Source organism: Lemur catta, chromosome 17 (genome assembly GCF_020740605.2).
Source record: "Lemur catta isolate mLemCat1 chromosome 17, mLemCat1.pri, whole genome shotgun sequence".
Lineage (NCBI taxonomy): Eukaryota > Metazoa > Chordata > Mammalia > Primates > Lemuridae > Lemur > Lemur catta.
In genome coordinates this window covers 22,353,868-22,369,252 of record NC_059144.1, presented here as the reverse complement: position 1 = coordinate 22,369,252, position 15,385 = coordinate 22,353,868, and the positions used below count along the sequence as shown (strand labels likewise).

Genomic DNA, 15,385 nt, shown 5'->3' with positions numbered 1-15,385 from the left:
GCTGAGGCAGGAGGATCGCTTGAGCCCAGGAGTTTGAGGTTGCTGTGAGCTAGGCTGATGCCACAGCACTCTAGCCTGGGCAACAGAGCGAGACTCTGTCTCAAAAAAAAAAAAAAGAAAAAAAGAAAAATCTCCCTTTCTTGCCAATTAATTAAAATGCAAGATGAGATGCTAAACAAACAGCCCTTTAGCTGTCTTCAATTGCCATACACTAAATGTGTATTGCAGAAACCTCTGCTAAACCATCCACCAAATATCAACATTAGTGAAATGTGAAATGTAACTAACTGCTGTGTAAAAAGTTAGGCTTTTGAAACATTTAAAAACATCATTACATCCCTGGTCTGCCTTTTTACAGAAAGCACATTTGTTCCCCTAGAGCTATTCCTATAGGTCCTTAATGTAATTTTCTACATGAACATTTTAAAAGGCAGAACAAGAGAACAGCTTTGTATACAGTGGGATTTGCTAGTTAGGGAGAATGAGCACACTGCATTCCTGTTAACATTTTTATTTTTTCAAGGTAACAGGAATTGTATACAAATGACAGTAGACCCTTGCCTCTTTATTTTTATCTAAATAAAAGATAACTGAAGATGAATTCTCAAGAAAGAAAAAAAAGCTATGTACATAAAGGGACTATATCTTCCTTCATCGTCTACTTGGAACCAGTAGTTGTGTTGCTGTCATAGAATCAGGAAAGAGGTTGTGGTAAGTTGGAAGAGGTACATATGCTGCTGTAATCATTTTACCTGTTGAAAGAAACAGATATGTTGGGTTTAGCATCTTCACTTAGTTTTAGAGCCTTAGTAAAAACAATTAAAAAAAAAATTCAAACTCACCAGCAAACCACCTGCCATGCAATGCATTGACAGCAGCAATAGCTGCAGCAATTGATGGGCACTTCACATACACATTGCCCTAAGAAAAAATGAGTAAATAAAAGGAGAGAAAAGGTAAGGATGGTGCTGTATACAACATGGACTCAGGTTTATTCAAATTTAAATAGCCTGTAGAAAAACTTGATGCTCTATAACCACAAAATGTTTTACATACTCAATAAACTAGATAATGTGTACACCTAGAATTTCAGGAAAGAATGATTTATACTCCCTGACTTGCTCTGTACTATCTTTTCTCTATGACTTGTCAGCTGCCTAATAATCAAGATGCCAAGATTTCAAAGGAAACTTTAAATATTAGCAGGAAGTGCTCTATAAGACACTAATCAAATATTCAATTATTTTTTGTCTTTATTTGAGGGTGTATTTAGCCAAGATGTTACAAGCTTCCTTCAGGAAAAAGCCACTCCAATAGAAGACAGTGATTATAACATGCATCAAGTACATGTGAAGATTAAGACAGAGTAATAAACCTTGGTTTATTAAAAAGATTCAAATACCTGAGCTGAATTTTTGTCAACATAAATATGAATAACTCCTCCATGTTTATTACATTCTTCAATCACATCATCCTTAATCTCTGTATCCCATCCAACTTCTTCTTCTCTGTAAGAAAGTATTAAGGTCTTTTAAATACTATTTACACTAATAAAATATACATTCTCAAATGTATCCAAAAAATCAAAATATTTATTCTATGAATTTAAAAAATTACTTGTGTTAAAAAAGAGGGTAGAACACTGGGGGAAAGCAAAGAAAAATAATATATAAAAACACTGTTTCCAGTCAGACACAGTTGGAAGACCAAGGAGGGAGGATGGCTTGAGGCCATGAGTTCCAGATGATCCTAGACCACATAGTGAGACCCTATCTCTACAAAAAATAATAATTACAAAAAATTAGCCAGATGTTGTGGCACATGCCTGTAGGCCCAGTGACTATGGAGGCTAAGGTGGGAAGATGGCTTTAGCCCAGGACTTAAAGGTTACAGTGAGTTATGATCACACCTGCACTCCAGCCTGGAAACAGAGACCCTGTCTCTTGTCACTGTATAAAATATAATTTATCAAAATTAACAACCCCCCCCTACAATTAGATTGGATTTGGTATATTATAAACATGATTTATAAAACCAGTGAGAAGAATATAGTTTAATAAATGGCATTCCAATCACCAGCTTGGTACTTGGAAACATTAACTAGTACTTTAAGAGGCTGAGGCAGGAGGCTAGCTTGAAGTCAGGAATGTGAGACCAGCTTAAGGAAAAGTAAGATCCTCCTCTCTACAAAAATTAGAAAAATCAGCCCAGCTTGGTGGCATGTACTTATAGTCCCAGCTACTGGGGAGGCTGAGGCAGGAAGATCATTTGAGCCCAAGAATTTGAGGCTGCGAGCTGTGACTGGGCCACTGCATTGCAGCCTGGGCAACAGAGACCCTGTCTTTAAAAATTTAAAAAAAAAAAAAAAGAAAAACAAAATTTTCAAAGGCAAAAAATGGGGCTCGGAGCAGTGGTTCACGCCTGTAATCCTAACTCTCTGGGAGGCCAAGGCAGGAGGATCCTTTGATCTCAGGAGTTCGACACCAGCCTAAGCAAGAGCAAGACCCTGTCTCTACTAAAAATAGAAAGAAATTATATGGACAACTAAAAATATATATAGAAAAAATTAGCCAGGCATGGTGGCGCATGCCTGTAGTCCCAGCTACTCGAGAGGCTGAGGCAGAAGGATTGCTTGACCCCAAGAGTTTGAGGTTGCTGTGAGCTAGGCTGATGCCACAGCACTCTAGCCCAGGCAACAGAGTAAGACTCCGTCTAAAAAAAAAAAAAAAAAACTACTTAGAAATAAACAGAAAACCTGCATAGTTTTTAATATAATAATTACAATCTTATAAATGTATCCTAAGGAATTAGCAATGTACATAAAACTTATTTTAAAAATATCAAAATTATAGAATTGTTTCTATTATGAACTATATGAAAATGTCTTCAATGCTAGCTTAGAAAAGTTGAGTATTACAGCTTTCACAGTATATTCTTTTGAATTTGACCAAAGTATATTACTTACGTTTGAGGATTAAACATGTTAGAGAGTTGGAAACACTGTGTTGCAAGTGGTTGAACAGAGGCAGCTGCAGCTAAAGCTGAAGCTAAAAGAAAAGAGAGAAAGAAAAATTAGTTTCATGGAAAATAATTCACAACAAACCCCCAAAACCCATCCCAAGTATGCAAGTAGGATGTCACTCACTACACTAATATTTCTTATTTTCCTTCAATGAATAAGCATTCTGCTTTCATAAAGCTTTACTTTAAAATAAAAGAAAAATGATAGTGTATCAGTACCCTGTTTAGTTACCAGAAAACCGAGGAAACCTAACTTTTGAAACAGACATTTAGAAATCTGGAGGTTTTATTTTTAGAAGTAAAATCAAACTTTGTGTTATCTCAATTCAATTAGACAAAATCAATACATATCAATCCCAAAAGACAAAGAATAAAAGGGAAGATTGAATTTGTACAACTGCTGGTGTCTATATCCCAAGAAGAGCGTGATAATAAAAACACAATCCTTGGAATTCCCAAATAAATCTATACTCCCTTTGGTATTTCTTAGCTTTCTCCCATAAATCTAGTTTTTAAAAAAATATATAAACCTTAAGTATAAAAAGGTTACATTTTTAAATAAGATGCATAAAATCGTTTTAGATTTCCTATCCTAGGAAAATAAATCCTATGACCAAATCAAATTAACATTTTAAAAAGGATTTTGTCTTTTAGCACAGTACCAAGAACACTTAATAGAATACCATATAATATCCAGTATTATAAATTAAAAATACTCAACACTGTAAAAGTTTAAACCCATACTGGCTTCAAGTTAGGACATTTTCTAAGATAGCTGCTCCAATGCTTTATGTGATTTAAAAAATATTACCAGTAGCTGTGACAAAACTCACCGCAATCATATTATCTGACCAAATTTCAATCCAATACATAATAACAAACAAAGCTAAGGATAAAACAGTACATTAGAAATTATAGTAATTAAAATGAACGATCGCTTAAGGAAGTATCAGATATAGTCTAATGAACAAAAATTAGGGTTGTGCATTAAATAGATCATAAAAGAATGGCTGTTTCTGGTGGAATTACAAGTGCTTTTGCTTCTTCACATTTTACTTCAATGAACAAGCGTTTTGCTTTCATAAAGCTTTACTTTAAAATAAAACAAAAATGCTAAAATAACATGTCAAATTCTATTGAGGAATGTTAGAAAGATTCAAGAGTGTTTGTATTATAAGTAAGCAAAAATGAAGGCTGCTCTGTGTAGCTTATCATAAAACAAGTGGAAGTAGCCAGGCACAGAGGCTCACACCTGTAATCCTAGCATTTTAAGAGGCCCAGGTGGGAGGACTGCTTGAGGCCATGCGTTCCACACCAGTCTGGGCAACTTAGCTGGCCCCTATCTACAAAAAGCAAGAAAAATTAGCTGGGCGTGGTGATGTGCGCCTGTATTTCCAGCTACTCAGGAGGCTGAGGCAGGAGGATTGTTTGAGCCTAGGAGTTGGAGGCTACAGTGAACTATGATGACTCCAACTGCACTCTAGCCTTGACAACACAGTGAAGACTCTGTCGCAGGAAAAAAAAAAAACCAAAAACCCAAATGGAAGTATGCTTGGAAAAACTAAAAGGTCTTATAACAATTGAGGAAGACTCCATTTTCCCACTTTCTCAAATTTACTGTAGTTTTATACTATGAATACTAATATTAAGAAACTACTACAGAAACATTTTAGTTCAACCTAGGTCAATGCAGAACAGAGTCAATCTAATAGGAAAATCCTCCATTTCTTTTTAAAATCTGTGAATAAAAACAGCACTCAATACAACCATCTCATTTGCTGGAAACATTAAAATGTATATTTAAATCTTGAATATTATGGAACATGACATACTGTTTTCATATACAGTGATTTCCATAAACAATTTTAGGCATATCTCTATAAATGGTGATACCAAACATGCACCACAGCAAAATGCTCTAACCTGTAAAGTGGCATATTTACTTGACAATTAAAAACAAGAAATCATAGCCTGCTTTAATAAATGCCTTCAGTCTCTGAAATGTGCATGCAATTTCAGATAAACCTCTCACTGTTGATATGGACTTATATAAATCACTGAAATCAGGATACTATTTAACAAAGAAAAAGGTCAGCCCTGTACTGTGATTTCTAACCTTATGTTAAGTATACTCACTGATTCCATGTTCTGAAAAGACTAGTTTACTAAGATGACAATTAAGAGATATTTCCCGATTTCTACATAAAATTTATTTTAATCCTGACTTCTACATAAAACTTATAAACACTCAGAACACACAAATGAGTATGAACCAAATACATGCTGAAATTTTTAAGCAAAAAAAAAAAAAAAGCATGCGCATTTCCATTTTTGGGGGGCACATTGATTGATGGTTTGGGTTTAGGTCTTAAGAAATACAGATCACTATATATATACTATTATGTTCTATTCTGTAAAACTGAGTCCAAATTACTATAACAAATGACAACTATGTCTTAGTACATTTAATTCTATTTCAAAGACAAAAAATGAATCAACAGTTCAACTCACCTTCAGTCTGTTGGGAAAGTCTTGTTTGCAAATCTATAACAAAAGAGAATTCTACAGCTCAGTGCAGGAACAATGAAGAGCCTCAACTAACAGGGTAAATGTCAGGAAAGCATTAATAAAAGAGGACTACAGCAGCAGGGTTTATTCACATGAACTTAGTAAAACCTGGCAGCAAAACCTCCTTCCCCATTCCTCATTGACAAGGCTTTGGGGCCTTTTCCCCTTGGAACCTAGGAAACTTCCTTATGCCTCTCTTCCTATTCTACTCCTCTTTTACATCTCAAGTGCATTCCACTATACTTCTCTTCAGTTGGGAATAATGGGAAATGGGGAAAGGGGCGCACACCGGTCAGAAAATGTGTGGAAAAACCCTGATCTTGAGAATTCAATTCCAAGTACTTGGGAAATTCAAGTATTTATTTTATCAGTGGTGGTAAGCATTTAATACTTTAAGGTATTTATACAATTATAAGATTGTAAGCATTACACATCAAAAGGCTGTAAGCATGTTCAATTATTTCCCAATTTGGGAGGAGTATCACCATTGGGAAAGACACCATTCCAACAATATGTATATATTATTTTTTAAAGGGCTTTTTGAGATTTAACTAGTCAAGTCCAGCCCAAAAGGACAATTTGATTAAGGTTATAGTTTCCTGACCTAGTCTGAAATTTTAGTGAGGCAGGAATAAAATCTATCAGGTTGTCCAATAATCTTATGAATTCCAAGAAAAATATAAATATCTAGTATTAAAAATAAACATGGATTTTAACCAATATATTTTCTTCATACAATCATTAGCATTTGTACAGTGAAAGGCATCTGAAAAGAAAGCTGCTAGGGAGAGAAACAGCAGCCAAGTCTGACTACTAAAAAATTGCCACAGTGTTGTAAAAGCTATCTTGACATAGAAATGGAGAACATAAAATTGTTTAGATTCAGTAACCTAACTTTCATTAAAACATGAAAGACACTTTATTACCATACGGATTTTTACTGGGGATAGAAAATGATCATAAAACATGGGCAAAAATGTAAAGGGACCAGCAGCCCAAGTTATATTGGATATACTACCTGGGTCCTAGGTGTACAAAAATGGCATCTCAGGGAGCTGAGGAAATATAACTGGTGTATACTGAAGGAACTTGAAGATACGACCATAGGAACACTGCCAATAAACTTTAAATTATATTTGTCATTTTTTTCCTAAAATGGGAAAAAAATGTATGGGTATCAGAAATCCATGCTACTTTAAATATATATAAATCTCAATCCAAATTCCAAAAATGACTTTTCAGGACGTTGGAAGAAAGCATGGGTTTCATGAAAAGATAAAGACTCTAACCTATCTTACAAAAGGCCTATTAAACTGGCAGAATAATAAAATGTGGATACAGTGATGACCCACCCTTGGTTTCAAACAACAGCCTTAAAGGATTTAAGGGACAAGAGCCTACAAAACAGTGAACACTCAGCAATTTAATATAAGGTTTTAATGATGACCACCTGGAGAAAAACATCCAGTTACATAACTATTTACCTAAAAACTGAGTGTTGGTTAATAATGTAATAGTAATTTATAGGAAGTCTAATAAAAAAGAATCAATCTTTAAAATCATGAACTAAATAAACACTAAAGGGAATATATAACAGAGTACAGATATAACTAAACAGAGTACGGACTACTGTCAGCAACTCATAAGGAGCTTTAAAATTCTAGTTAACCACCATCAGACAACCTGGTTATACATTACACAGTGAGAACCCAGACAGGTGCACAGTCATACAATACAGGGGAAATAATGGCTGATGATTGTAATAATGTTTAACAGTGAAAATCTTAAGCTAAATATATAGTTTACTAAGAGCAATGTATCTGATACAGTATCCACCCAGTAACATTGCTACTTTAGAAATTAGTCCTATACAATTTATCAATTCCCTGAAGGCAGGGAAGAAATCATTTTCACCAGCCTCTCTAGAAGAATACCCAGAATATGGACAAAAACATTTCCTAAATGATCAAAGAACAAGTGGAACAACAGGAAACAACACAGGGAAACAGTTTCCAGACAAAATCACTTTAAAACCATAAATTAGGCCGGACACAGTGGCTCAAGCCTGTAATCCCAGCACTCTGGGAGGCCGAGGCAGGAAGATCGCTCGCGGTCAGGAGTTCAAGACCAGCCTGATCAAGAGCGAGACCCCATCTCTACTAAAAAAAGAAAGAAATTAACTGGACAACTAAAAATATATAGAAAAAATTAGGTGGACATGGTGGCACATGACTGTAGTCCCAGCTACTCAGGAGGCTGAGGCAGTAGAATTGCTTGAGCCCAGGAATTTGAAGTTGCTGTGAGCTAGGCTGACACCACGGCACTCTAGCCAGGGCAACAGAGTGAAACTCTGTCTCCAAAAAAAAAAAAAAAAAAAAAAAAAAACCCGTAAGTTATATTTCTGGAAGTGAAGGGTTTCGTATCTTTGATTACAAGTGGCATTTTATGATTGTTTATTCACTGTAAAGAACTGAATGGCTTGTGGCCAGGAACAGTAGCTCACATCTATAATCCCAGAACTTTGGGAAAGACAGGGCAGGAGGACTGCTTATTCAAAACCAGCCCAAGCAACTTAGTAAGACCCCTGTCTCTACAAAAAATAAGAAAAAATAGCCAGGCATAGTTAGTCCCAGATACTTGTGAGGCTGAGGCAGGAGCCCAGGAATTGGGAAGTTGTAGTGCAGTGAGCTGTTAATTATAATGATACCACTGCGCTCTACGCCAGGAAACAAAGCAAGACCCTGTCTTATTTAAGAGAGAGAGAGAGAGAGAGAGAGAGAGAGAGAGAGAGAGAGAGAGAGAGAGAGAGAGAGAGAGAGAGAAAGAGAGAGGGAATTGAATAGCTAATACTTTTTTTTCACTTTGGAGACAGGGTTCTTGGAGATATCTGCGAATTATCAAATGATTGTTAAATACAGAAATGCCTCAATGGTTATGACTTTTCTTCTCTTAAGGATACACTTACACACGTGAGGAACTCTAAAAAGAAACTACATATTAGGTTTCAAAATGGGTCATCCAATCTGACAGAAAGACAAAACCCAAGGCAGGTTTTCTAAAGATACACACTTTTGGACATTCACTTAGAGAAGAACCACAAAAGCCCTCTTTCTCTTAATAATAAAGAATACAGAAACAAAAATGATCCTCTCCTATAATTAAATTATTTAACAAGCTTTCAATCTAAAAGATCATGAAGCAACCACACAGATTTTTTTGTATATTCAGATGCAGTACCCTGGTCTTATATAATATTTTATGTTCTCAGAGTATCACCTTTGTCCATAAGATCAAAGGACCAATTTGAAATAGAAATTTCCATACTTTCTTGGGATTAAGGATTTTCTATCATCCAAGGTGCAAAATACAAATGGTCCTCTTACATGTTCTAAAAGCATATTTTTTTACATTTCAATATTAAATCCTATTCTATCATAGATCTGGGTCAAGGTCTATAAAAGCAAGTTGCAAGTAATCAAATTAAGCCATAAAAAGGGAAAAGCAGTGTTTTATAAATTGAACCCCTTATCATAATATTAAATTGTCAATTCTGCCCAGTTTTCAGCCCCCTCCAAGAACTTCATTCCCTACCTCATAATCTCAAAATTGTATATTCTATTTAGGAAAGCAGCTTTCTCTATACTCTTGCTACGATAGTTTTAAATAAAGTTTCATTTAAGGGCCTCTTGGTGTATACCGTAACATTACAAAGAAAACACTTTTTCTACTGAAATAATACAAACCCTGTGTTGTTCAATAAAAGTGATATATTTAAAAATATCTAAACTTACGTCAATTTCAACTACAAATTGGAGTTCAGGGTTTAAAAATATTCTGACAGCTTACTCTGGGTAGTGGATAATACCATCCTATATCTCTACTTCCTTATATGAACTGTAGAAAGGTACAGGCTATATATAAAGTACTTGATGAATTGAATTCTCAGTAAGTCCTTTTGAATGCAAAAATTTGGCAAATTTCGAATTAGATGAAAAAACAATGATTTCAAATTAGAAAAGATTCAATTCCTACCTGCCACAGCACCAAATGCCAAAGAGCCACTCATTTGCAGAGCCTGCTGTGCTGCTGGTGGAATCTGTAAACCTGTACCTGTAAAAGAATAGGTCTTGAATATTCCTTACTGTGTTAAGGAGCAGAGAAACCAAGTTTTCTGGGTGCTTATATTAACCACAATTATCTCACTAAAAGCAATTAAAAGGACAACTGTAATATTATAATAGCTGAAACTAAATTTATTAAGAATGGGTATATAAACATAAAGCAAAACGAAAACTGTAACTTACGCTTTGGTACTCAAAACAAATAATATAGATTCCATTAAAACCTCAATGCAAGGCACTTCATCTATGAAAGTACATATGCTGCCTAAGAATAATGCCAACTCCAAAGTAAGATAAAATTTTTTCAATTTCTTAGTCTGCATGGATACCTTTCTTTTTCACCACTACACACATAATATATCATTCACAACACTAGGAAAAACTTACCCTCTGCAAGTCTTGCCATTAATTGGAGACGACCAGTTGTTCCCAAGTCAATTCCAGTCCTTTCCAGTTCATCACTATCCAAAAATGAACTAGCACTGGAAGCATCCGTACGTTCAGTAACATGACCAACTTTCATTGGCCTTCCTGCTAGTTCAAATCCATTAAGTTGTTCCAAAGCCTTTTTGGCACATTCCGAGTCTGAAAACTATGTAATAGGGTGGGAGGGGAGTACAGTGTATTTGTTTATTTGTATACACAAACAAAACAAAAAATATTGACATGTTAAATCTAGTATTGAGTGAATGACAGAAATTTCAAGCTATAATTATAAACAAAACCTACGTGAGAACATTAGCTCGTGCAAATTAGATTTGTTGGTGTGGTACTTTAAATGAAAGAAAGAGACTGGCAAGGTGATCTGTGCCTACAATCCCAGCTACAGAGAAGACTGAGGAAGACTGCTTGAGGCCAGGAGTTCAAGACCAGCCTGAGCAACATGTATGAAAAATAAAATTAGCTGGGCGACGTGGCCTGCGCCTGTAGTCATAGCTACTCAGGACGGTGAGCCATGAGGATGGCTTCAGCCCAGGAGTTTGAGGCAGTGATTGTGCCACTGTATTCCAACATGGGTGACAGAGAGCGCCCTTGTCACTTAAAAAAAAAGAAACTTTTTAAATTCTAGGATGCAGAGATAAAACTCTAATCCGTACTACTCTTGTTTTAATTTGATGGGAAAAAAACCCATTCCCATTCCACCCATTCCACTGCTTAACCTGGCACACTGTTTAAAAATAATTTTCAGTTACTGAACTAGGAACTGCAAGACAGTAGTTATAAAACATAAAACTAACACAATATATAGCTTTCTGTAATACAGATCACTATGTCAACAGTAGATAGTTCATCATTCTTTCAGTAAAATTTACCTCATCTCGTAAAATCAAAATTATCAAATAGAAACAAAATAAAATATTGGTGAGTTATTTTTTAAAAGTAAGTTTTCTCCCTTCACCAATACGCTCAGGTAGATAAAAGCCCATGAACAGTTTCTATCAATACATCAACCGGTTTCCATTTCATTGAAATATGCATATGAGACAATTTCCTCAGGGAGACATGTATTTTAAACTAAAAATGTTTCCAGGACCTCAAAATGTTGTTAAGTATAACACAAGAGCACACATTTGAAAAACTGTTACCATGTATTTGGATAGCATCATGAAATAAGACTTAAAAGTACAGGCACATATATTCACAATTATTCCAGTTGCAAATTATAACCCTGTTTGGACTGGGCTACCACCATGAGCCACACACTCTCTTTCCTTTTTTTTTTTTTTTGGTGGAGACAAAGTCTCTTTCTGTTGCCCAGACTGGAGTGAAGTGGCATGTGGCATGATCATAATAAGTTTCTTGCCTTAGCCCCCAAGTAGCTAGCTAGTACTACAGGTGCAAGTCACCAAACCCAGCCATTTTTTTAATTCTTTGTAGAGACAGGGTCTTGCTATTTGCCCAGGCTAGTCTTAAACTCATGGCCTCAAGTGGTCCTCCTGCCTCTGCCTCCCAAAGTGCTGGGATTACCGGTATTAGCCACCAAGCTGGACAACAAACATTTTTAATAAGACAATCCTGGTCTTGGTTGTGAGGTATACACATATAAAATGATTTTAAGAAAAACAGAACCCAAAAAGACCTTCATTTATTAAGAAGGTGCCATACTAACCTAAAGATGAACTTAAAACTAATTATATTAATATGAAGAGCTGCCTAATCAAAATGGCCATATGTAAACATTAGATATAGTACAGGACACCAGGAACATAGTCTAATAAATTTTCAGATTTGGTGGACACTTACTGCTTACTAAAAAAATAGCTACACTCTGTGAGCTAATTTAAACCACTTGAAAATATTAACCATGCCTCCTCTTCTCCACAATCAGTAACCAATATAGATTTACTATGCTCTTTAGATAAAAAAAATTTTAAGTCATGTTAATCATGGTAATTACTTACTGTAATAAACCCATATCCTTTAGATCGACCTGTTTCACTGTCCATCATAAGCTGGATACTTTCAATCTAAAATTGAAAAGCATCATTATTATATAAGTTAAAAAGATGGGACAACAGTATTTTATTCCTTGAGACATAGTTCCAAAAATCCCCACCCCATAAAAAAATAAATAAAAATTTATTACAGCCTCTCATTCCAAAAAAAACTTTAAAGGTCTAGAAATTTCCCAAACAAGAAGTTACGTATACACTGGGGAACAGGAAAAAAACTATTATTTTGAACTAAGATTATCTTTTACTTCAAAAACAAACTACTGAAAACCAGAAGTCCTCTGTAACATACTATCTCGGGTTAGAATCACCACCAACACATTTCTTCTGCATTGTACTAAAAACACCAAATATTAATTCTTAACTATACCAGACACAGTAAACTGTAAAAAATGTTGCAATAACTAAAAACAGCATTGGGCATAGTTATGATTGCAAAACTCTATGAATATACTAAATTGTTAACTTTTAATGGGTGACTTGTGATTTGTAAATTATATCATAAAGTTCCAATTAAGCTGTCCACAGAGAGAAAGCATGAAAAATTAAAACACCCATATATAGTATTTCATTTTGGCTTATTCGTGTTGTGAATGTGCAACCTGAACAATTATGATTTGTGCACTGATGTAATATGTCCAATAAATAAAACACCCACAATCCCAGCATCCTAACTTGTATGTTACTAATACTTAAGCAGTTTCATAAACTGGTTGATGGGGGTGGTGGATGACGAGAAATTACTTAATGGGTACAATGTATGTTATTCGGGTGATGGATATACTAAAAGCCCTGAAGATAACAAAATTACAACTGTACTCAATAAATTTGTACAAATGAAACTTAAAAAAAATAAAAGGGTTGAGTGGGATGGTGAAAAAATATTATAAAAAACATATCCAAGGGCAATTTGCAAACTAGCAGTGGGTAAGGTACAGCAAGAATCAAGATTTATGTCCATACAATCTTTTAAATCAGAGTGCAGCCTATTGTTAGTATTTATTTTAAAATAAAATATCTAGGCCGGGCGTGGTGGCTCACGCCTGTAATCCTAGCTCTGGGAGGCCGAGGCGGGTGGATCACTCAAGGTCAGGAGTTCGAGACCAGCCTGAGCAAGAGTGAGACCCCGTCTCTACTAAAAATAGAAATTATCTGGCCAACTAAAAATATATATACAAAAAATTAGCCAGGCATGGTGGCGCATGCCTGTAGTCCCAGCTACTAGGGAGGCTGAGGCAGTAGGATCGCTTGAGCCCAGGAGTCTGAGGTTGCTGTGAGCTAGGCTGATGCCACAGCACTCACTCTAGCCCGGGCAACAGAGCGAGACTCTGTCTCAAAAAAAATAAATAAATAAATAAATAAAATAAAATAAAATACAACATCTAAAGTAAGCACTCATACAGAAACCATCTTAATTTTTTTTTACTTTCTTTTTTTGAGACAGAGTCTCACTTTGTTGCCCGAGCTAGAGTGCCGTGGCATCAGCCTAGCTCACAGCAACCTCAAACTCCTGGGCTCAAGTGATCCTTCTGCCTCAGCCTCCCAAGTAGCTGGGACTACAGGCATGTGCCACCATGCCTGGCTAAGTTTTCTACCTATATATATATATATATATATATATATATACACACACACACACATATATATATTTCAGCTGTCCATATAAATTCTTTCTATTTTTAGTAGAGACAGGGTCTCCCTCTTGCTCGGGCTGGTCTCAAACTCCGGAGCTCCTACGATCCGCCCGACTCGGCCTCCCAGAGTGCTAGGATTACAGGCGTGAGCCACCACGCCCGGCCCATTTTAATTCTTTAATTAGAGAAATTAAGAATTAAGAAAAGCATCTCTACATACCCCTAAAATATAAGAAAAAAAGCTTCCAATAAACCCAATGAAATTCTTGCTCCAAATGTAGAGTACACTATTTTTTGCCAATGTTCACTTTTAAAATGATTCTAATATCCATAATGTATTTCACTGTTGCATTATACATAACATTAACTGATTACTTTCAAATACCTATCAGGTGACCTACTGAGTTGTCACAAAAATCTCACAAAACCAAACCCTCCCCTCTTCATATTCATCTTTTGATAGAAGACAAACACATATACAGAAATCATTAAGTAATTATAGTCAGACAAACAAACTACTAAAGATCCATAGAAGAACTTGGGCTTACCCTTCCAAAAGGCTCAAAGATCCCCCGAAGCATATCTTCAGTTATGTTAAAGTGTAATGAGCCCACATAAAGCCTCATAGGTCCTGCACTTCCCTTTTGTAAATTGTTTGCCATTGCTGCAGCTCTGTTTTTTTCTGCCTGCAAGATAAAACAAGATGCACATCACATAACACTAATACAAATTCAGTTTAAACAGACTAAACCCCATTCACAACTTAGGTCTGCTTAATGACAACCGATGTCAAAGATTTGAGAGATGAAAATATTACGGTAAGTGAATAACTCAGCCACTAAAAGGATAAGTAACTGTATGGATCCGCTAACATGAAGCATCTAGAATTGGCAAATGCATAGAAACAGAAGGTAGATTAGAGCTTACCAAGGACCAGGGAAAAAGGAGAGTTATGGTTATCTCTATGATAATGAGAATTTTTAGAGATGGATAATGTGATGATTGTACAACACTGTGAATATAATTAATACAAGTGATTATGTACACTTAAAAATGGTTAAAATGACCAATTTTATGTTATATATATTTCACAATAATAAAATCAATTTTAGAATACAGTTTCATTTTTTTGGTTACTGGGTCTTGCTATGTTGTCCAAGCTGGCTAATTTTTTTTGTTTTGTGTGTGTAGGGTGCTGGGTCTCACTATGCTGTTCAGGCTAGTCTTGAACTCCTGGCCTTCCAAAGTGCTGAGCTTACAGACATGAGCCACCATGCCCAGCCTATGACATCAATCTTAAGATGCATTCTGATACTGGAGATATAAAATATGGAAAATGAGACTGCTTCTTGAAATTGTGAAACACATTCAATATCTATTGAAGCTAACTTTTTTAAGACAGGGTCACCTCTGTCACCCAGGCTAGAGTGCAGTGGTGTCATCATTGCCCACTACAGCCTCAAACTCCTGGGCTGAGCTCAAGCAATCCTCCTGCCTCAGCCTCCCAAGTAGTTGCAGGTGTGCATCCCCCACACACCGGGCCGACATTTTCCCTTTCTTTGTAGAAACAGGGTCTAACTATGTTGCT

General features: G+C 35.8%; 1 protein-coding gene across 8 annotated transcripts in view; it reads right to left on the bottom strand.

Moving 5' to 3' along the window:
• Positions 1-495: 495 nt before the first annotated feature.
• The window catches only part of RBM39 (RNA binding motif protein 39), a 29,850-nt gene continuing 14,960 nt past the window's right edge, over positions 496-15,385 (bottom strand). For 6 of the 8 annotated variants that reach the window (XM_045528679.1, XM_045528681.1, XM_045528684.1 and 3 more), the window contains 9 exons: positions 14,346-14,483; positions 12,113-12,178; positions 10,098-10,302; positions 9,622-9,699; positions 5,533-5,583; positions 2,966-3,047; positions 1,403-1,508; positions 843-921; positions 496-752 (listed from right to left, as the gene is read on the bottom strand). In XM_045528679.1, the coding sequence (XP_045384635.1) occupies positions 652-752; positions 843-921; positions 1,403-1,508; positions 2,966-3,047; positions 5,533-5,583; positions 9,622-9,699; positions 10,098-10,302; positions 12,113-12,178; positions 14,346-14,483 (906 nt within the window). In that variant the 3' untranslated portion in view covers positions 496-651. The remainder of the gene's footprint in view (positions 753-842; positions 922-1,402; positions 1,509-2,965; positions 3,048-5,532; positions 5,584-9,621; positions 9,700-10,097; positions 10,303-12,112; positions 12,179-14,345; positions 14,484-15,385) is intronic. The other 2 variants (XM_045528680.1, XM_045528682.1) reach the window with 1 other exon arrangement.